Source organism: Grammomys surdaster, unplaced genomic scaffold (genome assembly GCF_004785775.1).
Source record: "Grammomys surdaster isolate TR1022 unplaced genomic scaffold, NIH_TR_1.0 171, whole genome shotgun sequence".
Lineage (NCBI taxonomy): Eukaryota > Metazoa > Chordata > Mammalia > Rodentia > Muridae > Grammomys > Grammomys surdaster.
Window position 1 is genome coordinate 3,565,691 of NW_021604619.1, and position 12,761 is coordinate 3,578,451.

General features: G+C 36.4%; 1 protein-coding gene across 1 annotated transcript in view; it reads right to left on the reverse strand.

Moving 5' to 3' along the window:
* Positions 1-12,761, reverse strand: part of Adgrb3 (adhesion G protein-coupled receptor B3) — a 691,333-nt gene that overhangs the window by 36,911 nt on the left and 641,661 nt on the right. Inside the window, exons 23-25 of the mRNA XM_028767232.1 lie at positions 11,200-11,285; positions 5,917-6,015; positions 5,428-5,599 (exon numbers count right to left, since the gene is read on the reverse strand). Coding sequence (XP_028623065.1) covers positions 5,428-5,599; positions 5,917-6,015; positions 11,200-11,285 — 357 coding nt within the window. The remainder of the gene's footprint in view (positions 1-5,427; positions 5,600-5,916; positions 6,016-11,199; positions 11,286-12,761) is intronic.

Here is a 12,761-nt window from a genome sequence, read left to right on the forward strand (position 1 = left end):
CAAACACAGGGTCTGAAAAAATTCAGCGGCGTTCCTTTCGTGTGCAAATGTGAGGAGGGTGGGGAGAGGAATCATGCTAGACACCATGCCTCACACCTTCACGGGAGGCATCTCATTCCAGGCTGGCACCATAGCCTTTGAGGCAGACAGGCTTGTGGCGATGCATAGAAGGGTAAGCTCAAGCTTAGATATAAGAAACTTCCCCAACATTATCAGGACAGGTGACAGACTGAAGCTAGAACCATGTTTCTTGCCCTGAAAGTCCCTCTCATTCCTGGACACCACTCTTCTTCTACCTTTTCAAATTTGCTGAACAAAGAAAGATTGAAATTGTTCAAGCCAAAGAATGAACCAAAACAAAAAAAGAGCATTTTAAAAAGGAGTAACTAGATACGTTTTCATCTTATCCCTTTAGTCAAGACACGTTGGCTCCCTGTACTAGTATAACAGAAATGGAAGGCGAGATCTTGAGGACTTAAGAGGGGGAAGTGGGAGCTTCCTGTCAACCTGTCAGTGTCCAGAGGCCTCTGCTCACTGGACACAGCAGCATGATGTTGATCCCCAGAGTTGGGGGCAGCTGGAAGGAAAATGTGACTGGAGGAATTTAGAGGAACCATAATTCACAGTTCTGGACAAACATACAGATGAAGACTGAGATAGATGCGGATGTTCCGCATATAGTTGGGATTGTGACAACCTGGGAAAGCCTAACCTAGAAGCTGCAAGGTTTACACTTTCTTGCCTAAGAAGCTAGACGAGGAGTGGGGTGAGATGGTGATGCCTGAGGAAATGATGTAAGACCAACAGCATGTTATCCCAGGCTGTGTCAAGTCCATGCTTCCAGCTAAGGTTTATTTTGTTGCTTCTTGTCACTCTTCTACTTTAAGACACATGCTTTGTTTTACTAAAAACAAAACAAAACAAAACAAAACAAAACAAAGAAATCTTTAAATGACTTTCTTTGGGTATTTTCCATTCAGCCTGAGAAGCAGGGAGGTGTTAGTACATGACTCAGTTGTCTCCTAATCCATGTGCTAAGTGTCCGCCTTCCAAGCAAAGCGTTCCAATCAAGCCCTGACCCTCTCCACATTTGGCCACTTGCTAACGCTATAAAATACATTCACTGTTTTTTTTTTTCAGATACCATTTGGAGCAAGTAACCGTAACCAAGGCCACCAAATGCTCTAACTAGAACTCTGATATGAGAAAAGGAGAGAAGACAGAAGGAGGAGGGTGGGAGCAAGGGAGGGAGGGAAGGAGAGAAAGAGAGAGCCACAATTCATGTTCATTTTAAAGAATTTTCTGCAAAAGTGCTTCACAGAGTTGAATGAATATTTGAGGCCTTATTTCCTGCAGCCTGGCCTTCATGCCAGAGCTTGAGAGAGAGAGAGAGAGGGAGAGAGAGAGAGAGAGAGAGAGGAGAAAACCCAGACTCTGAAACTAATATTGTGGAACAGCCATAGGATGTACACACAGTCACAAGATCATCCATATAGGGCTCAGATTTTAAGCATTCCTTTCTCCACTTCTATTTAGTGGCAGGGTTTTATTGTAGATTATTTTGTAGCACAATCTTGTTATTTTCTCCATCTGACATCAAGCTGTAAGATTGTCTTAGAGTCTGGCACAGCCAGAGACAGAGATGAGAAGAATGTGCAGGGACCAAGAAAGTGGTTTCCTAGCAACGGGAACTATTTCAAAGGTTTCATAACTCTTGTGTAGTTTCATTTCCATAGCAATGAGGAGAATAGTAAATAGTATGTGTTCTTATCTGTTCAATCCAAATGAATTCTAATCAGCAAAAGCAGGAAATACCTATCTATTTGTTCTACTAGATTCAATTTGATTAGTTAGAACACATTAGTGTCTGGGCTGTACATAATGTTTTGTGATAAATCAGATACCCAAATATCTTAAAACATCTTTTTAATCTTTTTTTGTCTTCTTTTTTCCTTAGAAACATTTGAGAAAACAACTAAAAAAAAACCCAAAGATATTTTAGAAGAAGCAACTACAGTGTTAAGCAAAAAATGGTATTCAGTACTAAGTTTGTCAGGTCTAAAGATCAAGGACAGATATTTAGATATCCAGTTTTCTTTCTATAAAAATAAATAGATGGCTCAGTGGGTGACTGTTTGCCCTGTAAGCATGAGAAACTGAGTTTGAATTCCTAATGTCTATGTAAAAGAACCTGTACAGCTCTACACCTGTAAATTGTTCTTGGGTTGAGGCAGATGGATGGAGAGGCAGAGGATACCTTTATCTCTTTTGCCAGTTTACCTACCAAAAGTGGAGTTCCTGCTTTAGTGAGGAGTCTGTCTTAAGGTAATAAGGCAGAGAATGACAGAGGACTGAGCCCCGCTTTGGTGTCCACATCTGAGCAGATAAACAGTGCCTTGGCACACTAGTTGGTACCACACCCATACAAACACGTACAAGTTGAGCTGTTATCACCAGTGCAATTATTTCCTCCTTATTCCCAGATTAGAAATTATTTTTCTTTGAAAATTGAGTTCATTAAAAGCAAAATCACACCTAAAATAGTCTTCTGCATATTATGTCCTAAATGTCATAATTACAGTCTTTCATTCCTTTTTAAAGTACAAGGCTATCTTTCATTCTCTTCAACAAAGATGTTCCAACTCAATATGAGTAAGAACTGCAATAACTAAAACAAACAGACAAACAACAAACCCAAATTATGTCAGTGTTTAAAAATAGACAGGAATAAGAATATTTATGTACCCAGTCTATACATCAAAAGTAGTTTTTTTAACATTAACTGCATAATTTCAAGAAAGAAAAATTCCATACAAATTATATGAAATTATTCTGAAGAAAATAGCAGATAAGCAAACAGAAGAGACAAGCAATAAAGACAAACTGTATTACTAGGTCTTCTGTGGATTATCAGCGACAAATTATAAATTAAGAATTTAAAAGCTTGCACATTACAACTCAGTATTTAATAAACACTAGCAAGCTTGCATTGGTGTACTTTATGGCAATGTATTGACAGGATGCGCAGGGGACCTGGGAGGGTGTTTTATTTCTCTTGGGCTTTATTCAGTTGTAGGGCAACATGGTCACAATGAGCCAGACCCCTGCCAATGTCTGTAAATACACAAGTAGATTCGAGACTTTGCTTTCAAGGAATTGTGCTATGATGCATTCCATTTAATATATAAAATACTTTAAATAACAATATTTTTTTAAAAAAACCTTCAGTTCTTTAATAATAAAATTTCTTTTAGGAATTCTGTAGATTTCTGAAGAGCAGTTATCTGAAATACATATATTTTTAGCAAGTTTCCAGACTGTTTGTATGGCTCAATGACCAAGGGAAAAAATTAAAACCACAAGAAATATGTTCGTCGTAGTGTTAGAAATAAAGAATGCTATAGTAATTCACTGTGAATTTATCTGTAATATAGTTTTTCAGTTTTAATTTTCCACTGAACAACATCAGAGGAAATGGCTATGCTTTTGTTCCTACTAATAGAGAAAACATGTATTTACAGATATCTTATTTAGTAGAAGCATTTATTTTATGATTTGACTTAATTGCACTCAAATCATGTTTTTGACAGTTAATAGTCTGATTAGAAAGCACTGAAAAGTTCTGATGGGTCTCAAGGATTTTTCTGCCAAATATTTTTCTCCCAGCAAGTAGCAAAAATTCGATAATGAGCCATCATGATATCTGTCACTTAGAATTCTATTTATTTTTGAGCACAGTCTAACACCACCTAAAAAGAGATACGGGCTGTGGACATAGCTCCGTGGGTAGGATGGTTTCCTGTCATGCACAAAGTCCTGGGTTCAATCTCTAGCACTACATAAAATTTGCACACTAAGGTTAAAGTTAGCACAGGCTACATTGAGACTATGTCTTTAAGAAAAGAGAGAATGAGTATAAAGATAAAGTACTTGTCTATTCCTTAATAACTAGGGCCTTAATTTCTTCTGAAAATTACATGCACATATTTCTTGCACCTTGCTTAAAGTCGCCAATAGCCCATCCTTAATTGTCAACTGAAATGACTCTGTGTCAATTAATTTAGGAGAATTCTGTTAAAATCATCAGAGGAGTATTATTACAGATGATCCACAAGATAGTCGTAATTGGAAAAGAATATAATCTAAATTATCATTCAATTTCTTTTTAACCTTTATTACTTTTCTATATAAAGAGCTTGATATTTGGGAGATTTTAGGAGTGATATTTTAGGTTTTTTTTAAAGGTAAATAAGGCTTTCCAGTTGTAAGCTACTTTAGATGTTGAAATGGTGAAATATCTTCCCCTGCAAGATGAAGTCACACTTCATCTGTTTTCATGGGTTCTCATCCTAGAATAGTCTTAGAATACACCTGTGAGTTTATTGATGACATCTGTGCCTTCCCGAAATAAGTGCTCCCCACCCAATAAATCAGGTTAAGGTCTCTTGTTACTTTCACACATCCTTGTAAAACAATGTGGAGTGTGTGCTCGGATGCACACACATTTTTGGTGATTTGTGCAGCACAATATGCTACTCAGACAAGCTAGCTGATGCGAACCGACAGTCGACTCTTCTCAAAATCACTCCCCTGGTGTGGTGTCAGCGTGCTCCTTGGTTCCTCACTCATCCCCAGAGTAAACACTGAAATGACTCGGAAACCTGTAAATACCGTGTCAGTGCTTGCAAGCACTCAGAATCATTTTCGCCCTGTTTGGAAAACAATATTTTATCCCTTGGCAACAGAAATCTGCAGTCTTTCATTGTCTTGCATGAGTGTGGTGCTTTTTAGTGTCTCTAGTGCTGAGGAATCTTCCTTCTCCTTTTACTGGAAATAAACTAGAACTGGGATCCAGAGGTGCCCTGAGACTGTAGACTTACAGTACTGCCTGTAGTGTCTTACCATAGGCAGGAACTGTCGTTGTTAATATAAACATCCAAATCTAAATCATTTCTCTTTAGTAGTTTTAAGATGCAATGTATTTGTATGTAAAGTAAGACTAATTAATGGTAGGACTGAGGATATCATGCACAATCACATCAGTCAGGAGGTGATTAGCAATAGCATGGGATGCTTATGACCAGTGCCATTAAGGGATGCCTACCCTCACCCTGTCTCCTTCTAGCTTCTCCAGCATCCCTGCCTCACTCCATCCGTCTTGAATCTGGTCTTTCTGGTCCTCGGCACCTCTGGATGTGATTTCCCTTGTATGAACCCATGTATGTCAACCTAGCACTGTATTGAGTGCTGAAGCCTCATGAATTTTGCCTTAATGCTTCTTTTCTGCTTTGAATCTTAAGCCATTGTCAGTGGAGAAGATCAACTTAGTCTGAAGACCAACATTGCAATTGAAAATCATGCTGGTTAGCTAAGATACACCTTCTCTCTTTTACTTATCTAGTTTGACAAAAGAAATCTATGTCTCACCTCTCTCCGAAGAATGCAATGGACCATGACTATCACGAAGCCTTGCAATGAATCAAACACGGCAAAAAGTATCTGAAACAATATGGAGCGTTTATCTGTCATGGCCAGAACTGCAGACATCCATGTCAGAGCCAGAAGCGGTAGTACCACACAGGAGCTCCAAAGAGAGGCCCTGTTATAAAGGAAAAGAAAGGAACATGACGTAGTTGCATGTCATGCTCCAGGCCATAACTGACCCCGCCCGCCCCCAACTCATGCTCCCACAAAGCATTCTTGTATGTGGCCCCAAGACCATTAACTTAGAAAGCACAAAGCCGATAACCCTTGAGAATTTTACTTATCATTTTTAGACTAGCCCATAATCATTATAAAGGTAGTTCTCGATTAAAAATACTCAAATATTAGCAAACGCGATTTTTTCCATCATAGCATTTTCTCACATGCACGGAAAAGATTTGTAACAAGAAGATGTAAATGACTGGGACTAACATGGCGTTACTGGCGGTGGTGGCTGACAAAGCTGTTGTAGAAACTACTCCACACTTGGCACATTTGAGCGTCAAACCGCTATGAGGCTCACTCATCTGACTGCAAACAAACAGAACACCCACAAAAAGAACAAAAATATTGAATTGTCACCAAAAAAACGATGCAGCTGCAAGTTAGTTTTTAAATACGATTTCATGTAAAAAAAAAGATATATTTATCAAGGATGAACATTCTAGATCATTTCACAGATGCAATTACACCATGTATCACCTCGGCAACATTCACCTTTTCATAATGTGGGCCTTGTTAGCATGCAAGGTATGTTTCCATCGGGTATATTAAAGATCCCCCTGTATCAGTAAATTACAGTTGACTCAGACATTGAGTTTAAATACATGTATGTGCTTGCATAGAAATATAGTCATAACCCTTTATTCAGACCCATGGTAAATAAACATATGAAGACTCCTAGTTTAAAAGATTTTCATTGTCATCTGAAGAAGTTTCAGATGAAGACCTCTAGAAATATTAACATTTATGCCAGGAAGTCTAAGAAAGTAAGGTATGTATCGTATATATATTCAATTGTGAGAGATGTATCTCTACAGATTCTTATTTTGAAATTTTTATAGCATCAGTATATGTTTAAATTATAAGGTGATCTGAATATAGGGGCTGATGGAACTTGATGAAAGAGTATCTAATAATAAAAAGCACTTGTTTTCCACAGTAATAAAACATATTTATCATACTAATTAAGTTCAAAGTAAGAAGATTCAACCATGCAATATTTAACAGCTATGCTGCCCTAAGACATTTTGCAGGTGAATTCAGATTCAAATAATGTAGATCTTATCTATTGTTTTATGGAAGTAAAATGAGGCTACATAGAAAAACGCTCCATGGGTTTCCCTTGCAAAATTGTTCCCTGAAACATTCTGTGTTTATTAAAATATAAATTGCATAATGAAATTACTTGAATCAAACTTCAAAATGCCTTGAAATAATTTTCTGCTGTGTACTTCTGTCCTTGATTTCCATGTGGTGTTTGTGTCTAGAATGTGTTTGCTTTGCACATTTTTCAGTTAATATTACAGTGGAGCTGTGTTATTATAGAATAAGTGGTAGAGGAGGGAGTGCTTGATTTCCTTTAAATGGGTACATCCATTGGTAAATAGTTCTTAGATGGGATAATAGTCCTGAAATATATCATACAACGATCAGCAGGTCTCAAGAAAAAACACCTAGGTTTTGCAGTTAGGTTGTAAATTGTTCACTTCACTGAAATAATGAACCAGGATGCAGGTCACAACCACACGGGCACACAAACTTGTAACAGCATGTGTAGTTTGCTCTGTGAATGGTTCTATGAGCTTGCCGAGTCTTGTTCTCAAAGTAGTGTCTGGTCCAGTTTTCTCATGGCTACCCAGATTTATCTTTTCAAAGCTTCACAGATCGATCTGACAATAAGCAGGAATGACCCCGGCTGCTGTAAACATATACTTGAGTCTCTTTCTTGTTAAGCTTAAACATATTATTATTAAAAAGGCATGTATTCATCAATTACTATTTCGTTTACCACAGGATATAGGTGTTCCCTGAGTGTGGATGTAGCTATTTTTCAATGTAAGGGTACCTTCTGCCTGGGCTCTGAGATAAAACCGAATAACTAAAGATTACAGAAAAATATGTATGGTAAGTACCCAGGATAACAAGTATCTTAATCCCAAAAACATGACTGAGGTATGAGATTTTCTGATAAATTTAAACCAAATACATATTTGTCTTTATTTGAGATCTATAGTGAGCTAAACATACTTACTTTACAGTAAGCCAGTGGGCAACTATGACATACCATGGACAGGATGACCTAAAGTGAAATACCTAGAAAATTCTATTTTTTCCTGAGTTTATGAGACCGTAAATTAATGAAATGTGGAAAACATATATTCTAGACTCTCAATTGAGTTCCTGCAATGTAAGATAAAAGGTCTTGTCATTAAGGAAATTATAGATTCATCAAATTATGTCTAAGTGATGATGCAACATGAAGTTGAATTGCCCATATCCTCTAATACATACTTCTGCATCAAGTTGTCCATCTGTTCTGTTATTACCACAAGATCTGACATCCACTGCTATTTCCCTTAATTCTTTCTGTTATTGTTAGCAAAAGACATTTGACTATTTTATTGTTAATATCGAACAGATTCCCTGAATAGAAAATATTCTCTCCTCTACTTTAAGAAAGTTCAATGTATAAACGACTGCGTTAAGCTAAGTTCCTTGATTTCATTTTTCATTGGATATTTTATTTATTTACAATACAGATGTCATCCCCTTTTCCCATTCCCCCTCCCTAGAACCCCCTATCTCATCCCCCCTCCTCTTTTTTGCTTTTATACCATTTTGATAACATGGATGATTAAGGTCAGTTCTAGGTTGAGGGTCAAGCAATACAATAGATTCAAATAGTCAAGGAACAAGCAAGACAATAAACACAAATAGTCAAAGAAAAAGCAAGGCAGTAAACCCAAGTAGTTATGACAGGAGAGTTTAATACAGAACACAAGAAAACCCTATTGCAAAAAAGAAAGACACTATAAGTTTTGTTTAAAGATGTTCTAAAATTTTCTTTTAAGATGTTTAAGATTATAATTTATTTTGTTTTAAGTTATTTCCACTTATCATTTTATATAACATAAACTATTGGTTTCAATAAGTTATACTTCTTAAACGTACTTTATATATTAGAAAACTTTTAATGTAGTTTGGATGTTGCATAGGTTGTCAAGTTTTTTTTATTATTTATTAAACATTTATTCATTCATTCTTTTATAAATATTTATTAAGCACAAAAGATATGCTTGGATACTTATAATAAGGGATTATAGAGTATAAAAACTCAATAAATTTTGAAATAGAAAAAATAGAAGAATGCATATACTGGTCGTATATTCTTCTATAAATAACGTCATCTATTTTCAGAAAATATGCTCTCTCTATATATGCTTATATAGATATATTATGTATATATTCAACCAACCTGAAATAGTCAACTTTACAATTAATGAAATCATTTATTAAGCCAGTCAGCATCAACTTTGCTCTGTGCTTTCTCAGTGCATCTGATTAAGCCCCTCACTGACATCTTTATTACTTTCTTTGCTGCTTCTCTGAGGACTAAATTAACTTCAGAAATTCATAGTACTTTTTAAAGTTTCCTTTATTCACACTTCAGATTAGAGAACATATTCTACTCTCTATATACTTAGTTTACCTTAGAGTTTCTATTTGACAAATGTCATTTAAACTTGGCTGTTACCTCAATAGCTCTCCTCTGCTCCGCACAGTGATCAGAATTCTACATATAAAAAGACTTGAGCTTCTTTGCCCACCATGGGAACACAGAGATACTAACTAAGACTTGCCAGTGAAATTCATGTGACTTCTACGAATGCTTTTAGAATTAGAGGTTCTCAATTATAACTAGCATTGCCAAGATGTAGATTAAGATCAGTAATTTAAACTCATACCCTGGCAATGTCATCATTAAGCCTCTGTTTATCACTTATAAAGAGCAGCACGATTTCAAACTTGACACGATGCACAGCATAATGAAGTGTGAAAAGAACCACGGGCCATGAGGATGCCTAGACATTTTAATGATCTAATCTCCTTTTTTGACCTCACTGTCTTGGACAATGGGATCATAGGAACCTTTATTGCCCATGTTACTTCATTCACCATAAGATCCACTGTTTGAGAGTAGGGTGTGCCATTTGCTAATGTTCTTGTGAAATTATTATGTGCATTACTTCATATATTTAAGGAGGCAGAAGCAAAAGCAATTTTTCTATTTAATGAATGAAGAGACTGGGTTTCCAAAAGAGGAGGTAGTATACCTAGAGACTGCAGGTAGTATACCTGCAGTTGATGCAGTGCTTAGTTTTGAGTTCGAATACCTCCTTTAGAAAATGTTCATGTGAGTTCAGCAGAGCCTGTTCTCTATACCCAGCACTTAGTCTGATCAACAGACAGAATGGTTATTCTATTCCAGCCCCATGTGGCAAACCCCATGGAAAGCTCATATCAAATGGCGTAGAACCTCAGTGTTGACAGTGAGTTCAGGATGGTTTAGAAACTAATCTGTAATGCAAACCAGCATGTAGATTGTGTAGGGAAGGACCATCTACTGATGCTTTGATTTATCATTGTACTTCTAGGATTTTATATGAACAATATTGATTCTTTTTTAAATGAAAAGCCGTTAAGTTTTAGTCTTTTACTAGGGAAAAGAACTACCTGAGTTATCTTACTTTATAATCATCACATAAATCATAAAAACAGGGAGATCTTTAATTCATCACCAGTAAGGGATCACACACTATGACCTTCAAAAAATAAATCAAAAAAATGTTTTTACAAGAGAACAATTATGGGAGTATACTTTGAATAAAGATACATTTTTTTTTCTAGGATGGGAGAAAGTTTTAATTTTTAGTAAGAACTAAGAATAAATCAAGGGGATCAATATCTCACTTAAATTTCCACAAATACTTAGGATGGGGTATTGCTGTAACCTAAGAGTTTCTACAGATCTGCACACTAAGTGCTTGTTGACACAGTGATGACAGTAAACATAAGATAGCTGGGTTTGGTTTTTTTTTTTATAGATTTTGTTGATGACTAAAATGGGAAAGTAAAAATTATACATTTATTGACACTAAATCATATTTTAAATGTAAAAGGAATGCAACTATATGATAAGAATAATATTTTATATATACTTACTTTAAAGTGATTAACTGAATTTCTTTCTGGTCTATACAATTAGTTAAAGAGCCCCCCCCAAAAAAAATCACTATTTTACTCTATTTAGTTTTACTTGTCCTGGTTCAGTCTTGTCCCAAACTGACATTTTGTTTCACCTAACTTTTTGGGAGCAAAAGTTTTAAGGTTTGAAATCTCTTACCTTAGGACAACTATTTTGAGTCCAGATTTAGTGTTCGATCTTAACAGATGGGTAAGCAATATTCACACCTCTATCTTCCGATATAACATATCCTGTTATTAATAAATCACCCTTGACAAACATATTCTATGTGTTAGATTTATTACTTCTATTGTGTAATCAGAGAAACTTTCAATGACAGGATCTACCAGACACACTAGTACATCAAGAGCAAAGTTAAGGGAACAGTTCCAAGTGAGTGACAAGCTGGACCTGGACTATGGGATTTACTCATAAAGAACCTTCAAAATCTACCAATGGCAGCTTACCCGGCTCTGTGTTTGAGCTTTTTATCTAGGATCCCATCTCTGGAAACAAGTTTATTAAATACCAAAATGCCAATCACCATGTTGACCTGTCAAATAGAAACAAAGTTGACCCTTCAATGATACTGAAGTTGGGATAAAGTCCCCCTTTTTTTTTTCTCCAGAAAGCAAGCCTTAAAACCCCACAGAGGTACTTGATTTTGAAGAGTGATGTGAGTAACTTCTAAAAGGTGCAATGAGCAGTTCACCAGTGGTGCCTGCCTCTAACATTTAAAGTCCATTAAACACACTCAATTTCCATGGATTGCGGTTTAACGTGGTGAAATTAACCTTCAATTGCCTAACATTTAAATGGTACCAAACTCCATCAATCCAGCATATTCTTTCCAAGGAAACTTTGGCTAAAACAATGGGCTCAATGAATTTTATCCATGCTTAAAAGCCAAAGTACTTTAAGTCTACCAGCAAGGGGATGGGCTGAGTCTAGGGAGGCGAAGGCAGCAGGATTTGTCACTGTTCCTAGTAGGGAGGACAGAATCCGAGTCATACTAGATGCTCTGTGGCTGTGCTCTGCAGCAGGAGTTGATGGGGGTGCGGTGGGGGTGGGGGGTAGGATGGAGGTTGCTTTCTGATGTTCCCTTTTCTAAGAAGGGAAGGCCTATTTAATCTTCAGATTTCCTTCAGGAGATGGATACTGACACCAGTTCTTAAAATCCGCTCTCCTGAGCACTTCTTAGCAATCTCTAAGACTTCCCTCCTCTCAATTTTACATGGCTTTTTGCATAACATCAGCTGAAGTGAAATCAGGAAGGAAATGTTCTTTTTCAAGTGAAATTGTTAAGGCACCTCAAAGAAATAGTTATTGGTAGATGATGATGATGAATACCCATCCCAATCGGAAAATCAAGGAAGCCAAAGAGCCTTTTCCTTTCACCTTATTTAGCCCTGTACCCTCTATCAGTGAACTACAAAGTCTCTCTCTCTTTTACTCTCCCTCCCACTGTCCCTCTTTTGCTAATAGAAGGTGGAAATCTGTTCACTTGCTGATATGAGAGAGTTCCAAAGTTTGTCTGTTATGCAGTGATTTAGGATTCGTCACTCTTAGTGTCTCAGCAAGATACCACTCAGTCAAGAGCATGACCACTGTAATTCACTATATTTGAACTAAGAGAAAATCTAAGTCCTATGGAGTCTATTAATTCACATCTTAAATAGGAGACTATATGACCAAGAGAGAGCCATTGTATTTGGTGTTTTAATTATGTACATACTATATAGGGTTATATGTATATTAACCTAGCAGCTTATGAAAATAATTTAATTGATATTTTGCTAATAGTTTCAATTTCCCTATGCTCTTTTTTAGAATGTAATCAGTGGGCTTTCTTTCTTTCTTTCTTTCTTTCTTTCTCTCTCTCTCTCTCTCTTTCTTTCTTTCTTTCTTTCTTTCATCTCTTCCTTTCTTTCTTCCTTTCATCTATGTATCTATGTATCTACATATCTATGTATCTATCAATATCTTTCTTTCTTTCTTTCTTTCTTTCTTTCTTTCTTTCTTTCTTTCT